We start from the raw sequence: 26,258 nt of genomic DNA, 5'->3' as shown, positions 1-26,258 counted from the left end.
ATATCGGGTAAGTGAGCCAATAGCAAAATGGTGAATAAGCCAAATTACAAGAGATTTTCTGATGAAGTAGCAGCGGCAGGTAGCATTGTAGCAACGATATGAACCTAAAAAAAATAGGGTCCTCCTATATACACGAATTTTTCGTGTATTTGTTGTATTGAATTGCGTGTCTACAGTAAATCAATCAGTCAGTGCTTTTAATCTTTATTTATCAAATTTTCATTTTGAGTCCTTTAATATTTACCCCTTTGTTAAGTTTTACATATTAATTTAACTGCTTACTTAAATATTTTAGTGGTTCCTACTTTTATTATTATTATATATATATATATATATATATATATATATATATATATATATATATATATATATATATATATATATATATATATATATATTGGGTGCTCCTATATACACGAATAAAATCGTGTAAGTTCGATTTTGAAACATCCCATCATCTTTCGTCAGTTTTGAATGAGGTTTTTCAATTTCCTTTATATTTTTTTATTTTACTCCCTTCATCTTAGATGTAAGTTCAAAAATATACCTTTTTTTTCTAATTTTTGTATTACACTCTAATTTTCTAATTTTTGTATTACACTCTAGTAAATAATTTTTTTATCTTCCGTCACTTTTGAATGAGGATTTTCATCTTCCGTAACTATTGATAAATATTTTTAAATATTAATAAAAAAATTTAATTTGTTAAATAAGAAATATAAATATGAAACATTAACAAAAATAGAAGGGATAAAAATGAAAATTTGGTTTCAGATTCTTACGATTGATATGTACCGATAAAATATATTGATATGTGTGCTGATAAAATGTATTAATATGTGTGCCGAATCATTTTAGCGATAAAATATAATATTACAAATTTATACATTCGGTTTACATTGTAGTTTTAGAAAAGACCTTAGATTTTATCAATTTAAATCTTAAACCCTTAAAACTTTATTAATTTTGAAAACTAACAAGTAGAAACATATTAATTATTCATAAAAGTTGTTTAATTAATATGATCTCATGAATACATTTATAAAAAAAAGTAATAATGAATATTATTAAATATTAATAGAAAAAAATTAATTTGTTAAATAAGAAATATAAACTATGAAACATTAACAAAAATAGAAGGGATAAAAATGAAAATTTGGTTACAATTTCTTTCTATATATAGAGGATTCGTATTTCTTATATGGTACACTGAAAGTGATTTGCTGAAAGTAACTTTCCTTAAAAGCAAATATATGGTATTTGTTAAAAATATAGATTTTATTAAACGACAAGTTGGAAAGAATGGATGGGTGACAGATATTATGAGGTATTTGTACTTAACCTTTATTATTATTATTATTATTATTATTATTATTATTATTATTATATATTTTTTTTCTCTTTATTATGTTTAGAGAGATGATATTCATCCAATGGAGACAAATGAAATAGATGAAAATAATAGCTTCAATGAAAGTAACTATTTTTTCGACGACACATCACCATTCGAAACGGATATTCATTCAATGGACACAAATGAAACATATGAAAATGAAAGTTTGAACGAAAGTCGTTATTTCTTTGATGACACGTCACCCTTCAAAACAAATAAGGTATAAATTCATTAGTATGTTGTTACTGTAATGTAAGCATCAAGTGGATTTGTCTGCTACTGATAATAATATAATTGTCAGGTGTTCAATTCTCGTCAAGAATTGATGGATTGGGTGCAAAATATGGCAAATACTTTAGGTTATGTCATCGTCATAAAAAATTCTAAACGTAACTTTAATGTTGTATTTCAATGTGACCGTGGAGGTACATACAAAAGTACACAAATCTCCAAAAAAAAAAAAAACAGGGACAAAAAAAATTAATTGTCCATTTAGCCTACAGGGTAAATATTCGTCAGTAGATAATTCTTGGAAGATAAAAATGATATGTGAATTTCATAACCATGAGCCGTCATTATATTTAGAAGGTCATCCTTATCCACGACGACTAACTGAATATGAATGTCGAATAGTGGAAGATTTGTTGAAAAAAAATGTCAAACCAAAAGATATATTATCTGCACTAAAAAACCTAAATCCGAAAAATGTATCTACTCTCAAAACTATCTACAATGCAGACGAAAAACTTCGACGTAGGGAGAGAGAAGGTAAAACTCAAATGCAAGGTGTTATGGAATTTCTAGATCAAAATGGATATGTTTATTATAGTCGTGCAAATGTTTTGACAAATAAGTTAGAAGATTTATTCTTTGCTCATCCAAGATCATTAGAAATATGGCGTGCATTTCCACATGTCTTGTTAGTGGATGCAACATATAAAACAAACAAGTACGGGATGCCTCTATTGGAGATTGTTGGTGTAACTCCAACAAATATGACATTTTCCATTGCATTTGTGTACATGCATGAAGAAAAACAATCCAACTATGTTTGGGCTTTAGACTGTCTAAAATCGGTAATGGAAGGATGTATGTTGCCGCGTGTTATTGTGACTGATAGAGAAATGGCTCTCATGAACGCATACACTATTATATTTCCAGATGCTAAAGGATTACTTTGCAAATGGCATATAAATAACAATCTCATGAAGAAATGCAAATCATGTTGGGATGTTCTTTATACGTCATGGACGAGGTTGGTTAACTCTGAAACAAAGGAAGCATACAACAAGAATTTGGCACAAGTTGAAAAAACTACGAACAATTATCCAGGTATTTTTAAATATACATTATAATATATTATAAATCATTACATCAACTGAAATTTTTTATGTATTTCAGATGCATTTTCTTATCTAAACAAAACATGGTTGACACCACACAAAGAAAAGTTTGTGTCTGCATGGACCGATAAGTTTCTTAACTTTGGCAATCACACAACTAATAGAGCTGAAAGTCAACATGCCAAGTTAAAAAGATATGTCGAAACATCACGATCAGATATCGCCAAATCATTGAAGCGTATTGCTGATGTTGTTGAGTCACAATACACAGGTATAAAAGCGAGTCTTGCGCATAACAAAATTTTCATTGTACATCGGTACTATGAAATACCACATCTAAAACCATTGTGTCGTTTCGTTTCAATTTATGCACTTGATATCATTTTCAAAGAATATGAGCAGTCCAAAGAATTTGGATTTGTTTATGAAAATTATGGATGTCAAGTACGTACAAGTTATGGGCTGCCATGTGCGCATGAACAAGCTATATTTGTTAAAAAAGGTCATTGTGTACCGCTTCATTCAGTAGATAAGTTTTGGAAGAAACTTGATTTATTAGAATGCAAATCGTTAGAAGATGATAAATTGGGTTGTGCAGTTGAGGTAAATATGTTTAATGCTCATTACGAAAAACAATCAAGACCTGTTAAGTTAAGTTTAGCAAGGAAGTTACTAAACTTAATCACGCCGTCAACAACTTCAGTTTCTGAACCTGCTACTCACAAAAATACTCGTGGGCGCCCCTCCTTAAAGAAGAAACTTTTCAAGAAAACCCATATCGATTTAAACCACGACCCACCAACTCAACATCCACCACCTCAAGATCAACCGACTCAAGCGCCACCAACTCAATATCCGTCTCGACGTAGCATTTCTACTTATACGCCTGATTATATGCGGTCTAATTTTTTTGATCTAAACCAGGAGCCGGATAGGCACAGTACGTACTCGTTCCGAGAACCTCCAATGTTCAACTCAACTTTTAATCAGGAACAATCGATGCATAGCTCGTACTTCAAGCAAGAACAAGTACTGTATAATTCAGATCCACTTATGAATGAAATTCCGTATGAATTTCATCCATATGTCACAAACATACAAAACGTGAGGGGAGATGGCAATTGTGGATTTCGTGCAATAGCTGCGTGTCTCGGTTATAGTGAAGATAATTGGCGTCAAATCCGCTTAGATTTACAGAATGAGTTGTTAGCACACCTAGCTGAGTACGCACAGATTTTTGATTACGATTTAAACACCATACATCACTCATTGAATTTCAATGGATCACATTTCGCACCAACAGATCGTTGGTTGATTATGTCGGTCACTAGCTTTCTCATTGCTAACAAGTATAATGTAATAGTTATTTTTCTAAGCAAAGATAGTCCGTCAACATGTTTTCCACTATGGCTTGGTCCCCAAGACATCTCAACTCATAGAGTTGTTGTTATTGCTCTTGTTAGAGGTGATCATTATGTGAAGGTTGATTTACATGGAGCATATCCAATGCCTACTATTTTACCACTTTGGCATCACAACAGATCATCACGGTCTGCTGGATGGGAAACTGTTTATGCTGCTCGCCTGAATTCCTACATTTCTCCATTTGCAACACACAATAATTGTAACAATTCTACAGTTATAATATCTGATAATTAATAAAATCAAATTTATGTTTTGTTGTTTATAGTTATAACATTTCTCCATTTGCACTAACGCATTCCCATCAAATTCTATATTTTACATTTTTGACAATTAATATCTTCAAATGGTCAAATTTAGTAACGGACATATATCAGTCAATCAATCATTCGTGTATTTGTAAATTGATTCGTGTATTTAGAAATACCCTATTTTTATTCAACACCCCACAACTTATAATAATAATCTATATTGATCATAAAACTCTCCATGGGGATGATCATACTTTATCATCATTTTTTTTATTTTAATACGTACATATATATATATATATATATATATATATATATATATATATATATATATATATATATATATATATATATAACATTTTTTATTTGGTGGTGAACATTTTAAAATTCTCAATCATTAAAAAGAGACAATGTTGAAAATAATAATAATAATTACCATGTGTTTTAATGTTGAAAATAATAATAATAATTACCATGTGTTTTATTATATATATATATATATATATATATATATATATATATATATATATATATATATATATATATAATAAGTTTAATTAATAAAACAAATTAATAAACAAAACAGTAAAATAAAAACTATAAACTGGAAAGTGGAAAGTGGAAGGTAGATTTTGTTACTTTAATAGAAAATAAGAGATCTCAAATGAAAAGTGATAAAATATATTAAAAACGAAATTGAATATCAATAATCTCCTGACAAATGAAGTGAGGTTCGTGTATATAAAGTTTTTTTGGTGCATTTAGAATCACCCAAACCTAAACTAGTAACTTAATTATTATTTGAGTTTAATTTTATTAAAAAAAAATTAAAGATTGTATTAAGTTAATATTATATCATAAAAGATTAGAAGTTATCTTTTTAAAATAATAATATAAAATATAGTATAGAGATTGAAATGGTAAAAAAAACATATTGAAAGTTTAATAAAAATGAAAGGATAAAGACTGCAAATTAATAATGATTGAAAGGGTAAAAGAAACCTATTGAAAAAATGGGATGGTAAAAACTACAAATTCATATTAAAACTACTTTTGAGTGATGCGATCCGTGTATTCGTGTATTTAGAATGTTTTTTGTGCGAATAGAATTACCCAAAAAATATCAGTTTCTCTTTTCCCTTTTAATCCTGCGCAATTGATGTGTAAACAAAATAAAAACACATATCTTTTTATATTAATTTAATGGGCTATTGGGCTAAATCATTCACAATGGGCTAAGTGACTTCCATTTTAAATACAATATAATGGTTGAGTTTGGTTCAAAAAGCAATATCGTAATTCACTTGTAATTATATATATATATATATATATATATATATATATATATATATATATATATATATATATATATATATATATATATATATATATAAATTAGTATTTTTATGGAGGAATTGAGGGGTAGCATGTGCTACCCTTGCCAACTACTTGTTTCCGCCGCTGTCTAGGGTTATCCAAATGAAGAGTGTAGAGGAGGTTTGAACACAATGACAAGGTAGGGGAGGATCGATCCAACGAAAATACTTAGGGGTCGTTTGGTTCGCTGGAATTGAAAGGAATCTGAAGGAATTAGAATTTAATTCCATCACTTTCCTATGTTTGGTTCAAGTTTTTAGAAGGAATTAGATTCCTACATGTGTCCAACTTTCCTTTCATTGAGGGAAAATAAATTTCATCTAAAAGATGAAGAAATTCAACTTCCATCGAAAAGATGAGGAAATTCAAATTCCTTCAAGTTGGAATGTTGAAGATAGCCATATTACCCTTTTCATTTTTAACATTAAATATGAAAAACCTGTATCACTACTTGTGACCATCTCCACCACAACCTTCACCACCACTACCCACCATCTCTACTACCATCCACCACCTCTACTACCGCTCACCACCACCACCTTGACCACCCACCCACCACAACCACCAACATCACTAACCATCACCACTGATGTCGTCGTCACTGTCACCCACCACTACCACCACTTCCGTTACAATCACCACCACCATCACCATCGCCGACACCACTACCACCAACACTGTCACCAACACCACCACCACCCATAACCTCCGTTACCACCTACACCACCACCCTACCATTGTCGTTGTTACTACTAACTCTATCATCACCACCACCACTGTCGTCGCTACCTGTACCCACTACCAACATCCACCACCACTGCCGCCACCACTAACACCCACCACCACAACCACCACTACCTCTACCATTAACACTAGTGTTGCCACTACCACCACCACCTCCACCTTCGTCACCACCACACACTGCCGCCATCACCACCACCGTCACTTCTGCCACCATCGCCATCGCCACCACCACTGTTTACTATTTTTATAATTTATATAATATATATTTACATATAATTATAAAACAAAGTAAAAATAAGCAAAAACCAAGAACGGTACTTCTGTCATTTTACATTATTTCAATTCCATTTTCCGCCAACCAAACAAAATATAAAATCGGATTCAAATTCCATTTACTGCTAACCAAACAGAATATTGAATTGGATTCCAATTCAAAACAGATTCCAATTCCTTAATAGATTCCAATTCCTTCGAAAACATTCTGTGAACCAAACACCGCCTTACAATCTTTGAGTTCATCTAGGAAATTTGGGGAGCCGATGAACCTTCTTCCTGGGTTTAAGGGTGTCCAAGATGTTTATCTTCCTACATGATCCTCACAATAGCACGTATTTCTCAACCGATTTGCTATTTGGTTTGATACAAATTATGAAGATGACATTGATGATGAAACTCCTGGTGTGATTATATATATATATATATATATATATATATATATATATATATATATATATATATATATATATATATATATATATATATGACAAGAATAAAGATCAATTGCTCTTCAAATACAACCTTAGCATCCTCATTTGTTGACTCATCAACCACTTCATCATCAATTTTTGGACATATAAGCAAGGGCAATTGGTTAAATGAGGGGTGACCGGATGAAAAGAGCCAGCATGTTAAATTTACCAGGTATTCCGGGTTATTTTATTCAAAATAAAAAATTAAAGCACTAAAACGTAAATCTTTTCAAAATATTAGAATTTTTCTAAAAATTTCCTTATAATTTATTAATCCGTTTTCAACTAAATTAGACTATGTTCTTCCACAAACCTAGACGACGACTTGTGCATTTTGCATCATAGGTCGTACAAACGAGTAATTATCTATTATTTTTTGATGAATAAATTGATGCAATTTTAATGTAACCACTTCCATACTTCAAGACATTTACGATTTATCGTATCTTTTCTAGTTAATAGTTTAAAATTTACGAATATGGATAATCACAATATCATAAAATTCTTATCATATCATATAAAAGAATAAAGAAGAAACGAGAAATAAGTGGTATATTCTGTAATATATTATTATTCCCGCGTCTTTTTCTTTCCTTAAATTCTACATTAAACTCCTTATCAACCGTCCGATTACGCATGATCAACGACATGATCACATAACGGATGAGATTTATCCCCGCATCAGATATCGTAAATATTCAGTAATATTCTTTTGGCATCTTTACCTATATTTATAGCCTCCTTCCTACTATCACCTTCAACACCCACCTCCGATCAAATACTCACCGGAGTTTCGATTATTCCGGTGACAATGTCAGGAATTGTGGTGATTTTCGACTTCGACAAGACAATCATTGATGTCGACAGCGACAATTGGGTGGTCGACGAATTAGGTGCTACTGATCTCTTCAACCAACTCCTCCCCACCATGCCTTGGAACTCTCTCATGGTACTCTGTTTTTTTCCCTTTATCTCCTCACCAGATTTCATGTTTTTTCGAGGAATTTAAGAATGCCAAAGACTGCTTATATACATTGGGACTTATGAATTTTGTTGTTTGTACAAAAAAAAAAAAAGGCTAGGATGATGGAAGAGTTGCATCTACAAGGTAAGACCATTGAAGACATTAAACAAGTATTACACCGTGTTCCTATTCATCCTCGGGTTGTTCCTGCCATTAAAGCAGCTTATGCATTAGGGTAACTAACTGAACTTTGATCATCAACTAAATAAACTCTGTTAGTGGTTTCTAATGTTTGTTGGATTTGTTTTCAGATGTGATTTACGAGTAGTAAGTGATGCGAACATGTTCTTTATAGAAACTATACTGAAACATCTTGGAATACGAGAATGTTTCTCGGAGATCAACACCAATCCAGGTTTTGTGGACGAGGAAGGCAAGTTAAGGATTTTGCCTTTCCATGATCATGGTTGCAACCTCTGCCCTCCCAACATGTGCAAGGTAAATTACTATTCTAGTTTTTACATTAATCTTTACTAAGGTGTTTGTTACTTTAAACAAATCAAAAGTCTTAGTTAAACAACCTTACATTCTCTAAAATTCCAAGATTTCTGATTTCTTTTAGGGTAAAATAATAGAAAGGATTCAAGGTGAAGGAATGAAAAGGATGATATATTTGGGTGATGGGGCGGGTGATTTTTGCCCGAGTACGAAGCTTGTAGAAGGAGATTACATGATGCCAAGGAAAGATTTTCCGGTTTGGAAGCTTATTTGTGAAAATCGACATCTTGTTAAGGCTGATGTTCGTGAATGGAATGATGGGGAAGAACTGGAGTGCATCCTTTTGCAACTTATGGCTTCCATGATCTCGATTAAAGAGATGGAGAATTGTGTTGATAATAATGATACTAATCAATTGTTAGATTGCAAGCTTGAGAGAATTGCTCTTGGAGCCCTTGCTTAAGTATATTTGATACTATTTCATATGGACATGTTTAGGACGTATTGGAGTTGTCAATTCAACATAGGTTAAAGATATTCTTACTTTTTGAACAGGTTTTATATTTTTATCATATTCTAGTTGTTGTTTGTTTTGGTTATTTGATAATTGGGAAAATAAGTTAAAAAGGTAATAAAGTTTCAAAAATGTATAAAAAATACAATTATTATATTTTTAGTACTCAAAATACCATTAAAGTATATTTTTTATACACAAAATACTAATGAAGTACATATGTGTTCAAATAAAACCTTGTGGGTAATCTACAATAGCCGGTAAAATGGTATTTTGTGTAAAAAAAAAAACAATGGTCTTTTTTGTACACTTTTGAAACTTTGTTACCTTTTTAAGTTATTTTTCCTTCTTTGAATGTAATGGAAATTTAGCTATTTTTTATAAAGAACTCTCAACTTCACTTCAGCCACTACTGTTCTTCATCGCCACCCTTCACCACCATGGAAAAACCTTTTTCTTATTTTTCCTCCTAATCATCTGCCTACTTTCATCAACGCTGAAATCTTGCCGGCCACTTCCGTTTCTCAGCAAATCCCCACGGCTTCTCAAATCCCAAAACATTCTCGTTCAGCTGAAGTACACTTACGAGACACGATATTTTGATTAGACTCTTGATCATTTCAGCTTCAATGATCTTCCCAAGTTCCAACAACGTTATCTCATCAACTCCGATCACTGGGTGGGCCCAGGCCCTAATCGTTTGGGCCCAATCTTCCTTTATTGCGGCAACGAAGGCAACATCGAATGGTTCGCTGCCAACACCGACTTCGTTTGGGAACTCACCCCTCGTTTTGGTGCCATGGTCATCTTCCCCGAAGTAAAAGCCCTAATCACTATACTCTACATTAATTTCTTCACTTGCGGACCTTTAATAATACAATTTTATCAAAAGTTGCGTGATTTGATCTAGCATCGATATTATGGTGAATCGATGTCATATGGAAGCCAGAAAGAGGCATACAAGAACGCTTCTACTTTAACCTATCTAACAGTCGAACAAGCACTTGCTGATTACGCTCTTCTCATCACCGATTTGAAGAAAAATTTGTCAGCCGAAACGTCACCTGTAATCTTGTTCGGCGGATCATACAGTGGAAGTAAGATCTTTTCCAACAATTTCAACAAAAATTAAACAAGCAGTTGTTGATTACACTCTTCTCATCCCATTTACCTGAAGCCTAGTTACCACAATGTTTTAGTTGAACACATATGTATTTTGTTGGTATTCTGTGTATAAATAGTAACATTAATGGTATTTTTTGGTATTTTTTGTACTAAAAAAACAACAATGGTATTTTTTGAACATTTGGAAACCGGATAACTTACAATAACCGGTAAAATGGTATTTTGTGAACAAAAAAAACAACAATGGTCTTTTTTGTACACTTTTGAAACTTCATTACCTTTTTAAGTCATTTTCCCTTGATAATTTAAGTAAGATGAGTATCACACATATTTTCTTCAGCATCATATCCTACTTTTATGCTTACAATTATTATTACCTACTAAAATTATAACAAATCATTATTTAATTTTTTTGATATCTTATTAATATCATCTTAACGAGTTAGTTAAAAAAAAAATATGGAATGATTACACTTATCATAATTTTATTTGGTAGGAACATTTGTAGGCCTAAAAGTAAGAATCAATATAATTTCTCATTGAAAATATAGGCCTGGCAATGGCATAAAACTAAAAGATCATAAATATTTTTATGTTATCTTCTGATACGTTGGGCATTTACATAAGAATTTATAAAGGGTAGTGATTTGTACATAATATTTTTTAACTATGCTTTAGATGATTGTATTATATAATTGTATAAAGCATAATTTGTTGTGTATAGCTAAAAAATGTTACTTATAAAACTAAATACTATTTCATAAGCATCCACTACAAAAAATATGTCATTTAGTGGCACACAAAAACTGTCACTGAAATCCTAAAAAATGCCACTAAGGGCTTCTCATATAATGAGCGGCACACATAGTGAGTGCCACTAGAAACGCTTCCACTAAAACCTTTTAGTGATACATTTTGTTTTTGCCGCTACTGTTTTTTAAGCATTCAGTGGCACTTTTTGTCACGATAGAAGAAATGTTTTTTTGTGGCACCTATTTTGTGCCACTGAATGTTCATTTGATTAAAGAAATTATGAAACTGTTAGTTACACATTTTAAGATTTTTAGTGGCACTTACAATATTAAAAAAAAAATGTGGCACTTTTTATGTTGGCAAATACTCATGAGAATCTATAAATTAGTCTACTTATATCTATATAGATTTTGTCTTAAGACACAAATTAAAATAAATAAGTAAATTGCATCATCCAAAAATAATAAAAATTTCATCAATTAAATGAAACAAACAACATTTTCTTTTTCATTCCAATGGAATTAACCATTCCATTCCTTCCACAATTCAATAATAACATACAAACACTACCTACAAGAAACTTTTATTGTTTTTCCAATCTCGTGAAGAAATTCAATAATCTTTTGTTTGACTTTGACTAAGCCATAGTGGTCATCAAGCATATCTTTTGAAAATTTCAAGTATGATTCAACTTCTTCACTTGTCTATCATGACATATCAACAAGAAGCTCAAGGTAAACATGTGACCTAGTATACCCTGATTGTTGAACTTGCATTCTTTTCAATCTCCTGATTTAAAACATTTTACATAAATGTCAAAAAAAAAAATCTCATCTAAAAAACGAAGATATATTTAGTTTTCAAGAGTTTAATGAAGCAACAATACTCAAAATCCCATAATTAATGAGGTAAGACACAATTATAATAAAAATAACAACTTTTGGTCCATATGTAATGCCTATTTTTTTAAGTTTTGATCCTTACCTAAGGCTTTTGTAATATTTTTGGTGCTTATTCCATGTAAAATGACTATTTTTTAGACCAATATTGCAAAAATAAGCTATCAAGGACCAAAAATATGCATTTTATTTGGAACCACACATAAAGATAAAAATTACAAAAATCAGTTATACTTAGCCCCTCAGGGACCAAAAATCAGTTATAATAGGGTGAGAATGGTCTAAAGATGGAAGTTATTCATATTGAATTTGGGTAGTACTTACTACTTCGTTTAATGTAAAAAGTGAATACAAGTTCAAAAATAGAGTATGAAAAACATAAAGAATAACAAATAAAATAAATGTAGAAGAAGATAAAAGAAAGGAAACAAAAATTTACTTACCATGTCAACAATAATATTACTGAGTTGCACTTTACCATATTCAGACATAATATTTTTTAGGCGCTCCTATGCAAGATTTAAACAATACAAGTTAAAAATACAATAATAGAAAAAAATATATTTATAAAGAACTTGACATTGTACCCATAAATATAGAAAGTATACCTGTTCTAGAATCAATTCCTTAAGTTGAGCATGAAGGTCCTACATAGAATTAAAATAACTATACTCAGGTTTGCAATCCAAATTCTAAATCATGGATCAAGAAAACAAATTAATGCATACATGATAGACGCATGTGTTTCTTATGCTAGATAAAGTTTTATTCAATAAGCTTAATCTCTTTTTTCTTGATCAAATAACCTCAGTTTGACTTTTGTGATCACTGTATGTTCATATTAGTTTATAATTTGAAGAATAGTGTGACATGTTATGCTTGGATATATATTTTTTTAAAGTATAATGTTGTAATGGAAAAAAATAAAATAGGATCCTATAACAAACAATAGATGTACCTTAAAAAGTCTATGATTTCTTCTTCATTGGAGACATTGTTTCTTCTGTGTAAAATGCATCTAGAATAGAGAAACTACTCGGTTGTTTAGCCATCGGCTTATACTCCATTAATCTTTCTGCAAATTTATTTTGAAAACAAAAAATATAAAAAATGTTAGCAAATTACATAATAATCTCAACAACATCATTTATATAAATTTCAAAATATTTTCATTTTATTTAATATATACACACACACACACACACACACACACACACACATATATATATATATATATATATATATATATATATATATATATATATATAAGTGCACTAACAAACCTTTTTTCCTTGACTCTAATCGTTTCTTTGTAACCTCCGACTCATTTTTTGAAGATACACATGTATCACTTCTGAAGGGAATGTAACCATGTCACTTCATTGACTAAAATTTCTTATATGAATGCTAAAATTACACAATTGACCTTTCGATTGCTTTCTATTCCCACAAACCGATTGCTTTTCAATTCCATTCTTTGATCTCTCCAAACTCTGGCTCATAATTCATGAGTTTCTTGAAGGTGATAGTGGTTTTTTAGCTTTTGATTCAATAAGATTTAAGTTTCTTGCACATCACCTAACATCTACACGGTTGACTTTCTTGACTTTTTGAACACTTGTAATCACCATTGAATCGTACCCAATAAAATTACATACGAAACCATTTTGAATAGATGTGTCAAACTTGGAGTTGTAGCTATGACATTACCAACATTTATAAAGTATCAAGATTGATGTAAAGGGAATGCTAAAAGTTCATATCTTAAAATGGATTCTTGTTGCATATATACATATTATAGATGTTAAGTGTCGTTGTTTTTGGTTTACCTACAAAATTAAGTCTATTAGTTAGTATAACTTATGTAAGGCTACTGTACTATAGATTACACATGTGAGATTATCAAGAACATAATTTATATTGTAACTAAGGACACCAGCCTATAAAGAAAGAATATGAACCTCCTAGTCTTCTATATCAAGTACAAAATATGCACCATATTCTAGAATCAATAGTTACTATATAAACTACTAAAAGAAGAATAACACTTGCCTCCTTTAGCATGCAAGAAAACAATAACGATATAAGCAACCATCTAAGTTTTTTAACTATACCAGCTCAAGTTTCTTGCTAGCTGCTATAAATATTTTCGTGGAATGATCAAGCGTTTTTTTGGGCAATTTATGGACAAAAAAAGAATAAACATGACTATCTATTTACCACTTCATCATCATAAATATCAAGCTTGAAACATCAAAATTATTACCTTGCTTGATAACTAAGAGGCATCTTTGAGGAGACAAATGCAAGTGAAGCCAAGACTAAAGCTTTTCAACTTAATGAATAAAGCTCAACCTGTAACTTGTTTCCCTGTATACCACAGTGAATTAAGATAACATATATAATAAACAATTGTGAAATTGTTAGTCTTTGTACCTAAGCAAATAATTTATCACTAGTGCTTGGGTAGTGAAAAGACGAAGGCTAAAAGGAAAAATAAATAAATAAATTAATTAATAATAGTATCTTGCAATTGGTGAAGAACTAGAAAAAGCTTCTATGACATAAAAAACCTCCTTGAATATAAGCAGAACCAGAAGATAAATAGAAGAATTGAAAGTAAGTTCCGGCCAATAAAAATTGAAGAATATTGATGGTAAACAAACAAATCAAAACGTGAATAATCTTGTTCTAACCAGAAAAAAAAAAAAAAAACAAAACATCCATCCTCAGAGTTGATTACTTCAGTTGATTACATAACATTACATAACAGGGCCTTAGTGATCGTTGATTGCAATTAAATGATGAATTCAGAAGTGAAATAGAACCATCGATCATACCTGTGGGAAATAGTGATGCGATCTAAGTATTTTGATGCGATTGTGTACATAGAGATGCATAATAAAGAAATCTATAATCCAATCAATCAGACCTTACAAATCGATGTGACCAACTAGACCTTACAAATCGATGGCAAGTGGAACAAAATAACTGAATGTATAATAGATTTATACCTTAATCTTGGGTAAATCACATAGGTAGGAAGACAAAGGCGGAATAGGGTTGACGATGACATAGCATGGCCGATGAGAGAGTATTGCGTAGAAGGGACGAACTCTCACTGAGAGACTGTCGATCGATCAGTTGCCCTGTTTCACTTATATTACAATTTTGACCTCTTTCCAAAATTTCCCTCTTTCAATTTTTGCCCTCTTTCAAAAACATTGAAGTTCCTTTGAGGGATGGAAAATAGGAGGGACAAAAAACTAATACGTTAACATCTTAACATCTACAGTGATAGAAAAATTTAGCTAATATACTGTAAAATATTTAGTGGCATATAATAATTTATATGACATAAAATCTATAACATTTAGTGGAATTTTAAACCATTATATCACTAATAAATATTATCATTAGTGGCTCAAAATGTTATGTTCCATTAAATCCATTGATTTTTATAGTGGCATATATAATATGCCACTAAAAACATGATATAGTGGCACAAATAGTATATGTTATTAAAAATGTATGTCACTAAATGTCATTTAGTTTGTAGTGATCATTGAAAAACTTGGGGAATTTTGATAACATACATTAATGGATATTAATAGATGTATAAATTCGCAAAATAATATACTGCCAACAAAGCCATGTTATTTTTATGGCAAAATTCATTTCTTTCAAAAGAAAAAATTAATTCGTATAAATATCATCATAGATGGGATTAGATCACACAACTATGCGTTAAAGGGAAGAAAGTAATTAGGAGTAAATATATACAAGCCTTACGCGCCTTAGGAGTAAAATGTATAACTCCTAAGGTTCGTAAAGCTTGTATGACATGTCTTGTCATTAGACATTTTGTCACAAAACATATATGGCATGTCATTTTCAAGAGATGAGTCAAATAGTAAAATTTGAGGAAAAAAAATAGAAATCTCTCTCTCTCTCTCTCTCTCTCTCTCTCTGGATTGCAATGCCATTTGAAGCCATGCAACTCAACATGCCACTGTCGGGGGATTGTGTATGCCATGGACGCCGAGCTCAATGTTGAGCAATTTGTCGGCCACTCCCCAAGCCTAAGCTAAAGAAATAAAAGGAACATTGGCGAAATCAAGATTTTGTTTTAGGGTATACCAAATCTCAAGTATGTTCGTCTAATTTCATATTGCACATTGGTTGCATATTTCCATATAGGTATGCCAAATCTCAAGTATGCTCGTCTTTGAACCCTTAGGTTATGATAGCCTAAGCGGTGACTCGTGTGAGTAATAAGAAAGGGATTGAGTTATTTTAAAACTTATCCCATAATCGGAAAAAAAAATTGTCGAGGAATGATATGTGTGTATGTAAAAATTGTGTATGTAGAAGTGATTACTTGATGAAATATAAAAATTGTGTATGGACTCACGAAAGTACTATCGATCACGTGTGAAGGTAATTGATAAAATATGAACAAATTTATATAAGACAATAAGAGAATTTGTGATATCCCACGAAGGGACAAGGAGCTAGGAACATCCCAATGAGGGATAGGGAAGACTCTACTGGGATTGTACATCTTTTGTGAGGTGGAAGTCGAGGGATACCTTATTGAGTTTAATTGTATCCATGTATTGTAACTTAACAACATGCATAATAGTGACCAAAGCAAACATGACCATCATATATATAATTGAAAAGGTTACAACATTATAAGTGTTAAATTTTTCAAAAGTCAATTACAATATGACGACAAAAGATTTGTTTGACGCCTTAGCGTCCCATCCTTAAAAGCTGGTGGTTACCTGTTTTAATGATTCCCTGAGAATACAAATTGTTTGAAAAAGTGTCAACAATTAAGTTTGTGAGCTCATAAGAGTTTGTATGAATAATTGTAAGCCTTCCTTTGTAAAGTAATCGTGTTTGTTTCTAGAAAATCCGATATTTTCCATATAATGGGTTGTAGTCTTAAATGTTCCAAGACTGAAATGTATAAGTATTTTCCATACTTAAAATAGTAACATGTAGTTTTATTTGTATATAAAACCATTTGAAGAAGTGTGTTTTCATGTAAAATAAACGTATCGTCGTTTCCCCATGTGAGTTTTCATAACCATGCTAAAAATGAAGTTGCATGCCGCGATGTTCTTCAGGCGTCGAAGTGTTTATGACATTTGTCACTCATAACCTTCCGGTCTAACTATAGCTAACAGTTAGGGTGTGGGATCATCAGTCTCATATAGATCCATACACAAGTAACACACTTTCTTATGAGAGATTTTGGTTATAAAACAGGACTTTATTATATACCTCGGTAGGTATGATGAAGACAATGTCTCACAAATTTATTCAACGAAAGTACGTGTTTTTGTAATGAAAAACGTTTGTATATGTAATTATCCCCTTTTTCCAAGATAATATAAAAAATGACGTAAAACAATTGTATATGTCCTTTATATAATTACACCCTTTGTTCACCAGGTTACAAAGGTGGTAACGTTTCACAAACTATATATATATATATATATATATATATATATATATATATATATATATATATATATAGTATAATGTAGTAAATAATTTGTACTCAAAATATGTGGTTATGTATTTATATCTTTTAAGAATAATGTAGTGTATTTTGCACTCGTTTTTTATATCTTTACGTTTTTATCAAAACTGTGTATGTAAAAGTATACAAGGTTGGTAGTAAAGCCATTTCACGTATTTATCACTTTTCGTAAAAACAATAATTAAATGTATTGGAATGTTTGCATTTAACGTAAATTTTCTTGTGTGTTACTCATATCCATCCCCTCCCTAAAACATAGAAAAGGTTTTGAAAAATGTAGGGGTACGAACTCACATTATGTGTATTGGTGGTTTGATAACGAAGTGAGGGTGATGATCTTCAAGTTAGAATACTTGAAGGTAGTCGTATCCTAATCGTTTTTAACAAAAAATAGTGTGTATAAATTAGATGTACTAACATGAAAATATTGTATAGATACTAAATAAATCAAGGAAGCTTACAAAGATTCTTGACAACTATCTTGGGGAACCTTTTCCTAGGATAGTTTGAAGGTGAACTTTGGAGAGAAGGACTTGATCTTTTGAGAGAATATATGATGAAATCTTGTTTAACTGTGAATGAGGTTTTGAAAAGGTCCCTAATTCGTGGTTATATAGGAGGATAAGAGGTAATCAAATGACATTTACATTGGTATGTGTAATTATCACATTGGGAAGATAATTCTACTAATCAAGTGGTATCATTTGACCATATTTTGGTGATTTCGGCCAAGGTATGACCGAAATCACCTTGATTTCGGTTTGGTATCACCCAAGAAAGGGTGATTTCGCTCTTGGTTCCACGCATTAAGGGGTTTTCAGTCCATGAGTGGTTTGGATCATGCATGATTTCGGTCTTATGAAGATCTGTCTATGAGATTTCGGTCCTATTTAACCAAAAACCCTTGGTTTTAGATTCCTAAAACCGAAATCCCTTAAGTAATGTATAATTTCCTGCTTTTAGATTTATCTATTTGACTTGTGTTGACTTTCATAGGTTCACTACCACATGGTTTTCAAAGTATATATTTACTTACACAAATGATGCCTTTTGGCTATAAAAGATTTATTGCAACAAGGTTAAGATGTGGTTTTACTTATACATAATACACTTTTAGACTTTGCTCGACTCCAAATTTGCTAGTTGTCACAAATATCCAATTGGAATGTGATACATGATATTCTATAGAAAGTTATAATATAGTGTGAAATGACTCTAAAAAATGACAATGGTATAGCTAAAACATGGTGTATAGAATTGTTAAGAGACTCAATGACTCACTTAAGTTTCGTTGAAAATTAACTTCTTTTTATATGAGTTACAAACTGAACACTAATAGCTATATATGTAAAATTATGGAATGAAAAACTCAATAAACTTATAAGAACAAATGGAGTAGTCCAAGATTGACAAAATGTGAAAAGGATAGTATCAACCTTCATGGTTGTTACTGATGAAAATTGTGTTACTTAATTGACGGAAATAACAAGAGTAGCGTATTGTGAAAATGTCTATATTAAAGAAAAAGTCATGGAAACACAAAGAAAATAAGCTTTTGGTTGAGAACATCTATAAAGATGTTGTAGGTTGACAATTATCAAAATTATCATTTTATTTGATAATTCTAATGAAGAGGACCAATAATAGTCCTCTGTTGACGATCAAAATCCATTATACATACCAATCATACATAGCATAAGTTGTGGTTGATCTAAGTATTCTAAAATTATGGTCATCTTTGAGATTCTTCTTTGAATCCTAATCATTGTGTTGGCAATAAATATGCTCTTCATTTACAGAATGGTCTTTAATTACCAAATTTTGGATGTTGACGAATATATTCGAAGTGAATATAAATAGAACTAAAAAAAGTTATAAGACTTGTCATGCAAATATAAAATGATAAATAAAGGATACATATGGTGATACATGCATGGATCGAAAGTGCAACATCCTTACATGCATGCAATAATAACAGAACCATAGTTTGTAGAATTTACTTATGATATACTTGACTATGAATAATATCAATTGATAACCACCGTTGTGGGGAAGATCATTGTAACACCCGATTCTAGGTATGGATTTAGTTAAGTCAATTTTATAGTTTTACCCTTGGACTCGACGAGTTGAAGGCTGAAGATCATTGTAACACCCAGTTCCAGGTATGCATTTAATTAAGTCAATTTTATAGTTTTACCCTTGGACTCGACGAGTTGAAGGCCGAACTCATCGAGTAAGATCGAATCCGGGTCGGGAATTAAGTAGTATACTCGACGAGTCGGAAGACCGACTCAGTGAGTAGGCGATGTCTGATGAAAATCCTAATTTTAAGGGATTGTCTCCCTATTTAAAGAACATAACACCCCTATGACCTCCCTTATCACTCCCTCAACGTCCAAAAACCCTAAACTGCCACCTTTGAGCCTTGTGAGTATTTGTGTGCCATTTCTTCAGCTACATTGTGTGTTTGAAGTTTGGATGAAGAAGAGGAAGAAGGAGGAATTCAAGAGGAGAATTCATATCCAGAATCAACACCATTTTCTCCTCATTTTCTGGTAATAAAGCTTCACACTTAACTTATGATTTCCTAGATCTTCTTGTGGTTATTTTGGGCTTTGAAGCTTTATTTTTGGGATTTGGTGTCCCAAGTTGATACACCTTCAGATTTGGACCTTGAAGGGTCCTCATGGCATAAAGGTGCCATCTTTATGGCCACGAGAACCCCCATGCATGCTATTAACCCCCATTTTGACCCTTTAAGCTCAAAAGCTTCATGCAAGCACATAAAGCTTATGACTTTACGTGATATATCGGCCTTAGGAGCCCCGATCTACCTTTTGGTTAAGTTTTGCACATTAGAAATCGACTTATGGGCTTGGTCATTCGTAGACTCGATGAGTTTGTTTTGGGACTCGACGAGTCATGGGTTGATTCCCCAAATCAGCTTGGGGTTCAAGGGAACCCAGTTGAGTTTAGAAGGGATTAGATGGGTCCAGAGGAGTGACTCAACGTATTAGGACACAACAATGGTCTGGAAACCATGGGACTCGGCGAATGGAAGAACATACTCGGCTAGTCCAAGGCAATCTCCCAACCCATGAAGATAGACTCGACAAGTTGTTCATACAAATCGGCAAGTCACAGACTGGACATGTTCATATGATGAAGATAGACTCGACAACTTGTTCATACAACTCGGCGAGTCGGTTAGAGGTTGTCCTAATGTCATGAATAAAGGAGAACTCGTCGAGTTCTTGCTAAACTCGGTGAGTAGAATCGGGTTGAGGACAAAGGAAGGATTAGGGGACTCGATGAGTTGGCGGGCTAACTCGGCAAGTCAGGTCAACTGGAAGTTGACTTTGACCAGGATGTTGACTCTAGCTAGGGGTAAAATGGTCATTTTACCATGACAATAGTTATCAGTGTTTTGACTAAGTGTCATTGTGGCAATTATAGCCGGGGAGTCATCGAAGCAGCAGTCAGACATTTCCCGCTCAGTATTTCAGCAGTAAGCTACGTGATGTGAGTTTCCTTACAGTAGGAGTGGGTCTATGGCCAGAATATTGGCTTGTTTAGATGATAGTAGTTCCGGATTTGAGTCTGATGTCGGGGTAGTCCCGAGAAGTAGTTTGTATGCTTGATGTCTTCGTGATTCATGCATGTATATGTGATGATGTTATATGTTACGATCATGTTTATGTTATGTTCAGTTTATTCCGGACTTCGGTCCGATGCAGCGGGCAAGACCCTAGTTATTCTAGACTTCAATTTGATGTAGTGGGTGAGGCCCTAGTTAGTCCGGACTTCGGTCCGATGCATGTGGCGGGGCCCTAGTTAGTCCGGACTTCGGTCCGATGCAGCGGTCAAGGCCCTAGTTATTTCGGACTCCGGTCCGATGCAATGGGCGAGGCCATAGTTAGTTCGGACTTCGGTCCGATGTAGTGGGCAAGGCCCATTATTTGCTTTATATATTATTGTATGGTATGTGGTAGTTTGGGGGAGCTCACTAAGCTTCCTGCTTACAGTTTTCAGTTTTGGTTTTAGGTACTTCCACTAGCATAGGGAAGGGCTCGGGATGATCGCATGACACCCACCATAGTCTTCAGCTTGGGAGTTTTACTCTGATATTTTGGTATGGCATTTGACGTGAGATTTGATATTTGATAGATATTGTGAGACTTTGAAACACATAGTTTATGATTTATTACTCTGGTGATGAAATGATGGTTTTAATGATGTTTTAAAAATGAAATTATTGGGTTGTATTTATGGGATGTTTCAATCATAAACTCAATTATGATCATTGTAATTTAGAAGAGATTCTTGAGGATGAAATCTACTTAAGGGGAGAGAATTTTGAGGACCTAAATATTTGAGTATTTGAGTATACCTTATACGACATGTAGAGCCAATTCTGGTATAGTCACTAAGTTGATTGTTATTTTGTTAAGGGAAAACATGACATGCAAAACGGGAGGGAACAAGATGAGTCGGGAGTGAGGGAACCACGCTCTTGTTCAAGTTAATTTCAATGCAGGCCTACGAAAGAACATGACATATTTTTTTAGGATGCGATGTGTTAACATGCCGGTCGATGATATGTGGCTAGTTCTAGCTATTGTGCAGGGGACGACGTTCCCATGCTTGTGACACACACATCAAAGTTTCTGGGTGATAGACGTGTGTAGTCATAAGATGATATGTGGCAAAGGGATGAGCCACGTGGCCTAAGGACATGATACATGGCATGATCTAGGAGGAACAAATGGATGCGATGCATCTTCGCGCCAAACTGAAAAGTATATATATATATATATATATATATATATATATATATATATGTGTGTGTGTGTGTGTGTGTGTGTGTGTGTGTGTATGTGTGTGTTAATATTCAATTGCTTGTGCATTACACATGATATTTAGAGGAGAGTTTGAGAGCATATTTGCTGAGACTTATGACAGAGAGATCAATGCTAGTATATGAGGGTACGATTACTAAACAAACTAAGGTATCGTCTTGTCTTGTTATTACGTGATTGTGTTTACATGGCATAATATTGAAGGGTAATTAGAATCCAATATATTTACTAGGGTTCATGGTATGGTGTTATTATAAACTCAAAGGATGTATTCGACGGTGGAATTCTTGACTTGGTTAATGAGGGTTATAAACCCTAACTTATAGAATTGCTAAAAATATAAGATTTAGCTAATGACTTATGGGGTTAAGTCATTTAGCGGTTGCATTGTGGAGCTTAACTACTTTGTTAATAAATGGTTATCGAGCTCATTAGTAATCAGATGAAAAATCACTATGGAAGATATGATAATTAAGGTCCTAGTAAATTGGTACAAGTTTTGAGGAACATGGTATTTGTCTGAATAGGTTCTATATAAGGTGATAAGTGAGAAGCAACACAAGAATAGTGGATAGATAAAAAGTTAGTTTTTAGTGACTGACTAGGTGAATACATAAGGATTTTCTAGGTATATAGTAAAATTAATTATGTATGTGAAAATGTTTAATAGCATGCAAGTATTTTATGTGTTTGATGCATAGAAAGGGAACATCGGTAACAATATGTTAATTGTTATCATGCCATATTTTTAAATAGTTTTAAAAAAGGCATTGTTAGTTGCTTGGTATGTGAATCTCACGTATTACCTGGTATTTGATCAGATTTGATTACTCCTTATGGGTTTTCATTATTTATATGGTGTGATATGAGTGTGTTCATAGTCTTTGTATTAAAGGGTTAGATAGGTTCTCATAATAGGACAAGGTGATACTACTATGATGGTATTTCCCCCTTACATTGTAGTTTCAAAGGGATGTAGATTTCCAATGGAGTAAAAGGTGAATCGTTCACTCGTAACTAGACTTGAGTGGGTACTATACTATCCAATGGTATAAATTGCTCGTATACAAAGGATATTTACAACATTTTTTATTTTAGAATATTAGTCTCTTGTAAACAAAATTCCTACGAGATTATGTTTTAAAGTTTGTAATTTGCTTAAGTTTCATGAAGTTTGACAATAGGTTTCTTATGTATCTGAAAACATGTTTCAAACTGTCTTACTGGGTTAAAACCCATGTAACTCAGAAGTCTTTTGACTTCCATATTGTATTTAAATGTGCTATGTATTATGGTATAAATAAAAAAAATAGAGGTGTCCTGCTAGAGAAGACTTATAGAGGACGTAATGAAGTCTTTAGGTGGTATTTGTAATGTCCCAAAAATACAAAGTAAATTTTTTTATTTTTAAATCAACCAAAACCATCAACCATACATTTCAAAAACCATCAAAGCATGTCAATGTAGAAAATGATTATCATAGTACAATCCAAAATCATACAATACAGAATACGAGTGGATGTTGTGTAATCATGTCGAGCCGTTCCCTTTCGAACTGAAAATACCTGAAAATATTTTAAACATAAACCGTAAATACAAAGCTTAGTGAGTTCCCCAAAATACCGCATACCAATATACCATACATATAATTCCATGGGCTATCCCATGGTCTTACATACAAGTATCATGGGCTACCCCATGGTCTTTTCCATAGAATGCCATGAGCTATCCCTAGGGTCTTACAACTAAGTGTCATGGGCTACCCCCATGGTCTGTAACACCGTAAATTCAAAACAAAATTTTCAAATTTGCGTAAAACATAATTCAATTAATATTCATAAAACAACCATATTAATTATGCAACTCAAGTCAATACAAAATCCCAAGATCACAAATGTATAAACTCCGTGTGTGTGTACGGATCAAGCCGGCGCCTTCCCGCGGTCGTCACTAGTACCTGAAACAATAACATCAAACACTGTAAGCACAAAGCTTAGTGAGTTCCCCAAAATACCACATATAACACATATTAGCCACTCGAGGCTATAACTCTGTGGGTCTGTGCACCCAAACTCTGTGAACCCTCAGGTTCTAACTCTGTAAACATGCACAACATAAATCACATAGAAATAATGCAGTACAACACATCACATACATAACATACAAATACTCTATCACATAACTCTGGTTACCTACTCAAGGTAAAGTATAGTGAGAAGAGTCACCTCGCGTATCTCGGTATCTCACGAATCCTGGTAATCCCTCGTGCTCGATCCTCCGAGCTCTAATCCTCCTATAACATCATATATCTCTGATTAACACTTTATATCCCTAAGCTTGACTATCCCTAAGAAGTCAACACAGGTCAACTCCGGTCAACGGTCAACGGTCAATGGTCAACTTTGACCGGACTCGGCGAGTGTGCTATGGCGACTCGGCGAGTCTAGACGTTTTCACCAACTCTCTACGATTCCCTTCCTACATGTCGAGTACTCCCCCTGACTCGATGAGTTCTTCCTGGAAGAATCGCGGGGCCACCCCGACTCAACTCGCCGAGTCTCAAGAACAACTCGGTGAGTCCCAGTTCGACTCAGTTCACCTGTCGACCCTCTCTAACTCACCCTGATTCACTGAGTCAACCTATGACTCACCTGGACCACTCACTGAGCGAACTCAAGGCAATCTTCAAACTACTCGGCGAGTCTGTTCATCGGACTCGGCGGGTCCATGCCATGCAACCACTCCAACTTGCTTCTAAGGTCAGATCTGCTTCCACAATTTATAGATCTGGCCTCTCTAGACTGATTCATCACGTAAAGCCCCTAGCTTGGTGTCCATAATACACCCCATGGCTCATAAATAGAATTTTGACCTAAGGCATAAGGATTCCAATCCAAAACCTCCATTGATTCCCAAAAAGCTTGGGCAAAGGGACACTTTGGACCTCCAAGGGTCCAGATCTATGGTTTAAATCACTTAAGGGACCAAGGGAGCACTAGATCTAGCCACAAGAGGGTTCAACAAACCCTAAATCAAAATAAACATCAACATGGAAGAGGATAGCTCGAAATTATTACCACAATAGTGATGCTCTGGGCTCCAAAATCTCAGAAAATGGCTCAACTTGCTTTCCCTAGCTGGTTCTCCCTTTCCTTGCAAAAATGACACCTCCAAGATCAATAATGGCCTCCTACTTTGCTCCAAACGCTCACACTCGATTAGGGTTTCACTCAAGGGACTGGTGAGCACAAATGACGACCATAAGGCCCTTTAAATAGGTCCCAAACCCGAGAAATTAGGGTTTCATTACACAGCGCGGACTCGCCGACTCCATATCCTGGACTCGCCGAGTCCAAGTGCGATCCCACAACCAGATCCGCGATCCTACTCGACGAGTCTGAGCTCTAACTCGCCGAGTCCCCTCCCAGAACACCAAAATCATAAACATAAAAGATACCTGGAAATCCGGCTTTTACAATTCTCCCCCACTAGAACTAGACTTCGCCCTCAAAGTCTCGCTTTGGAAATAGCTCCGGATGCTGCTCCTGCATCGCACGCTCTGGCTCCCAGGTCATCTCCGATCCCCTCCGGTGTTGCCACTGAACCAACACCAGAGGTACCTCCTTATTCCTCAGAACCTTGATCTTTCGATCTCTGATGGCCACTGGTCTCTCGGCATAATTCAGGCTTGCATCCACCTGAATATCCTCTAATGGAACCACTGCCGATTCATCAGCTATACACTTCCTCAACTGCGACACACGAAAAGTGTCGTGGATCTGCCCCAACTCTGCTGGCAACTCCAAA

At 33.6% G+C, this 26,258-nt stretch overlaps 2 protein-coding genes and 1 long non-coding RNA gene across 4 annotated transcripts; 2 read left to right on the top strand and 1 right to left on the bottom strand.

The window, feature by feature from the left end:
* Positions 1–1,306: 1,306 nt before the first annotated feature.
* Positions 1,307–4,395, top strand: LOC145040175 (uncharacterized). Its single transcript, XM_078988142.1, has 5 exons — positions 1,307–1,327; positions 1,416–1,613; positions 1,695–1,818; positions 1,979–2,725; positions 2,795–4,395. The coding sequence occupies exons 1-5, from the start codon at positions 1,307–1,309 to the stop codon at positions 4,393–4,395; spliced, it is 2,691 nt and encodes an 896-aa protein (XP_078844268.1).
* Positions 4,396–8,052: 3,657 nt separating this feature from the next.
* LOC145038827 (inorganic pyrophosphatase 2-like) lies at positions 8,053–9,284 on the top strand. The gene is made up of 4 exons (XM_078987062.1): positions 8,053–8,228; positions 8,357–8,478; positions 8,555–8,741; positions 8,866–9,284. The coding sequence occupies exons 1-4, from the start codon at positions 8,091–8,093 to the stop codon at positions 9,202–9,204; spliced, it is 786 nt and encodes a 261-aa protein (XP_078843188.1). The 5' UTR covers positions 8,053–8,090; the 3' UTR covers positions 9,205–9,284.
* Positions 9,285–11,675: 2,391 nt separating this feature from the next.
* Positions 11,676–15,236, bottom strand: LOC145038826 (uncharacterized). 2 transcript variants are annotated; one of them, XR_013679588.1, is made up of 4 exons: positions 15,047–15,236; positions 14,299–14,402; positions 12,991–13,107; positions 11,676–12,679 (listed from the first exon to the last, which is right to left on the bottom strand). It is a non-coding gene; the product is annotated as an uncharacterized LOC145038826 (long non-coding RNA). The 2 variants fall into 2 exon arrangements; XR_013679587.1 differs by having other exon boundaries at positions 11,676–12,541.
* Between the last annotated feature and the right edge of the window lie 11,022 nt (positions 15,237–26,258).

Source organism: Lactuca saligna, chromosome 4 (genome assembly GCF_052625555.1).
Source record: "Lactuca saligna cultivar CGN05327 chromosome 4, ASM5262555v1, whole genome shotgun sequence".
NCBI lineage: Eukaryota > Viridiplantae > Streptophyta > Magnoliopsida > Asterales > Asteraceae > Lactuca > Lactuca saligna.
Note: the sequence above shows the minus strand (reverse complement) of the source record. Positions and strands in the feature narration are given on the sequence as shown.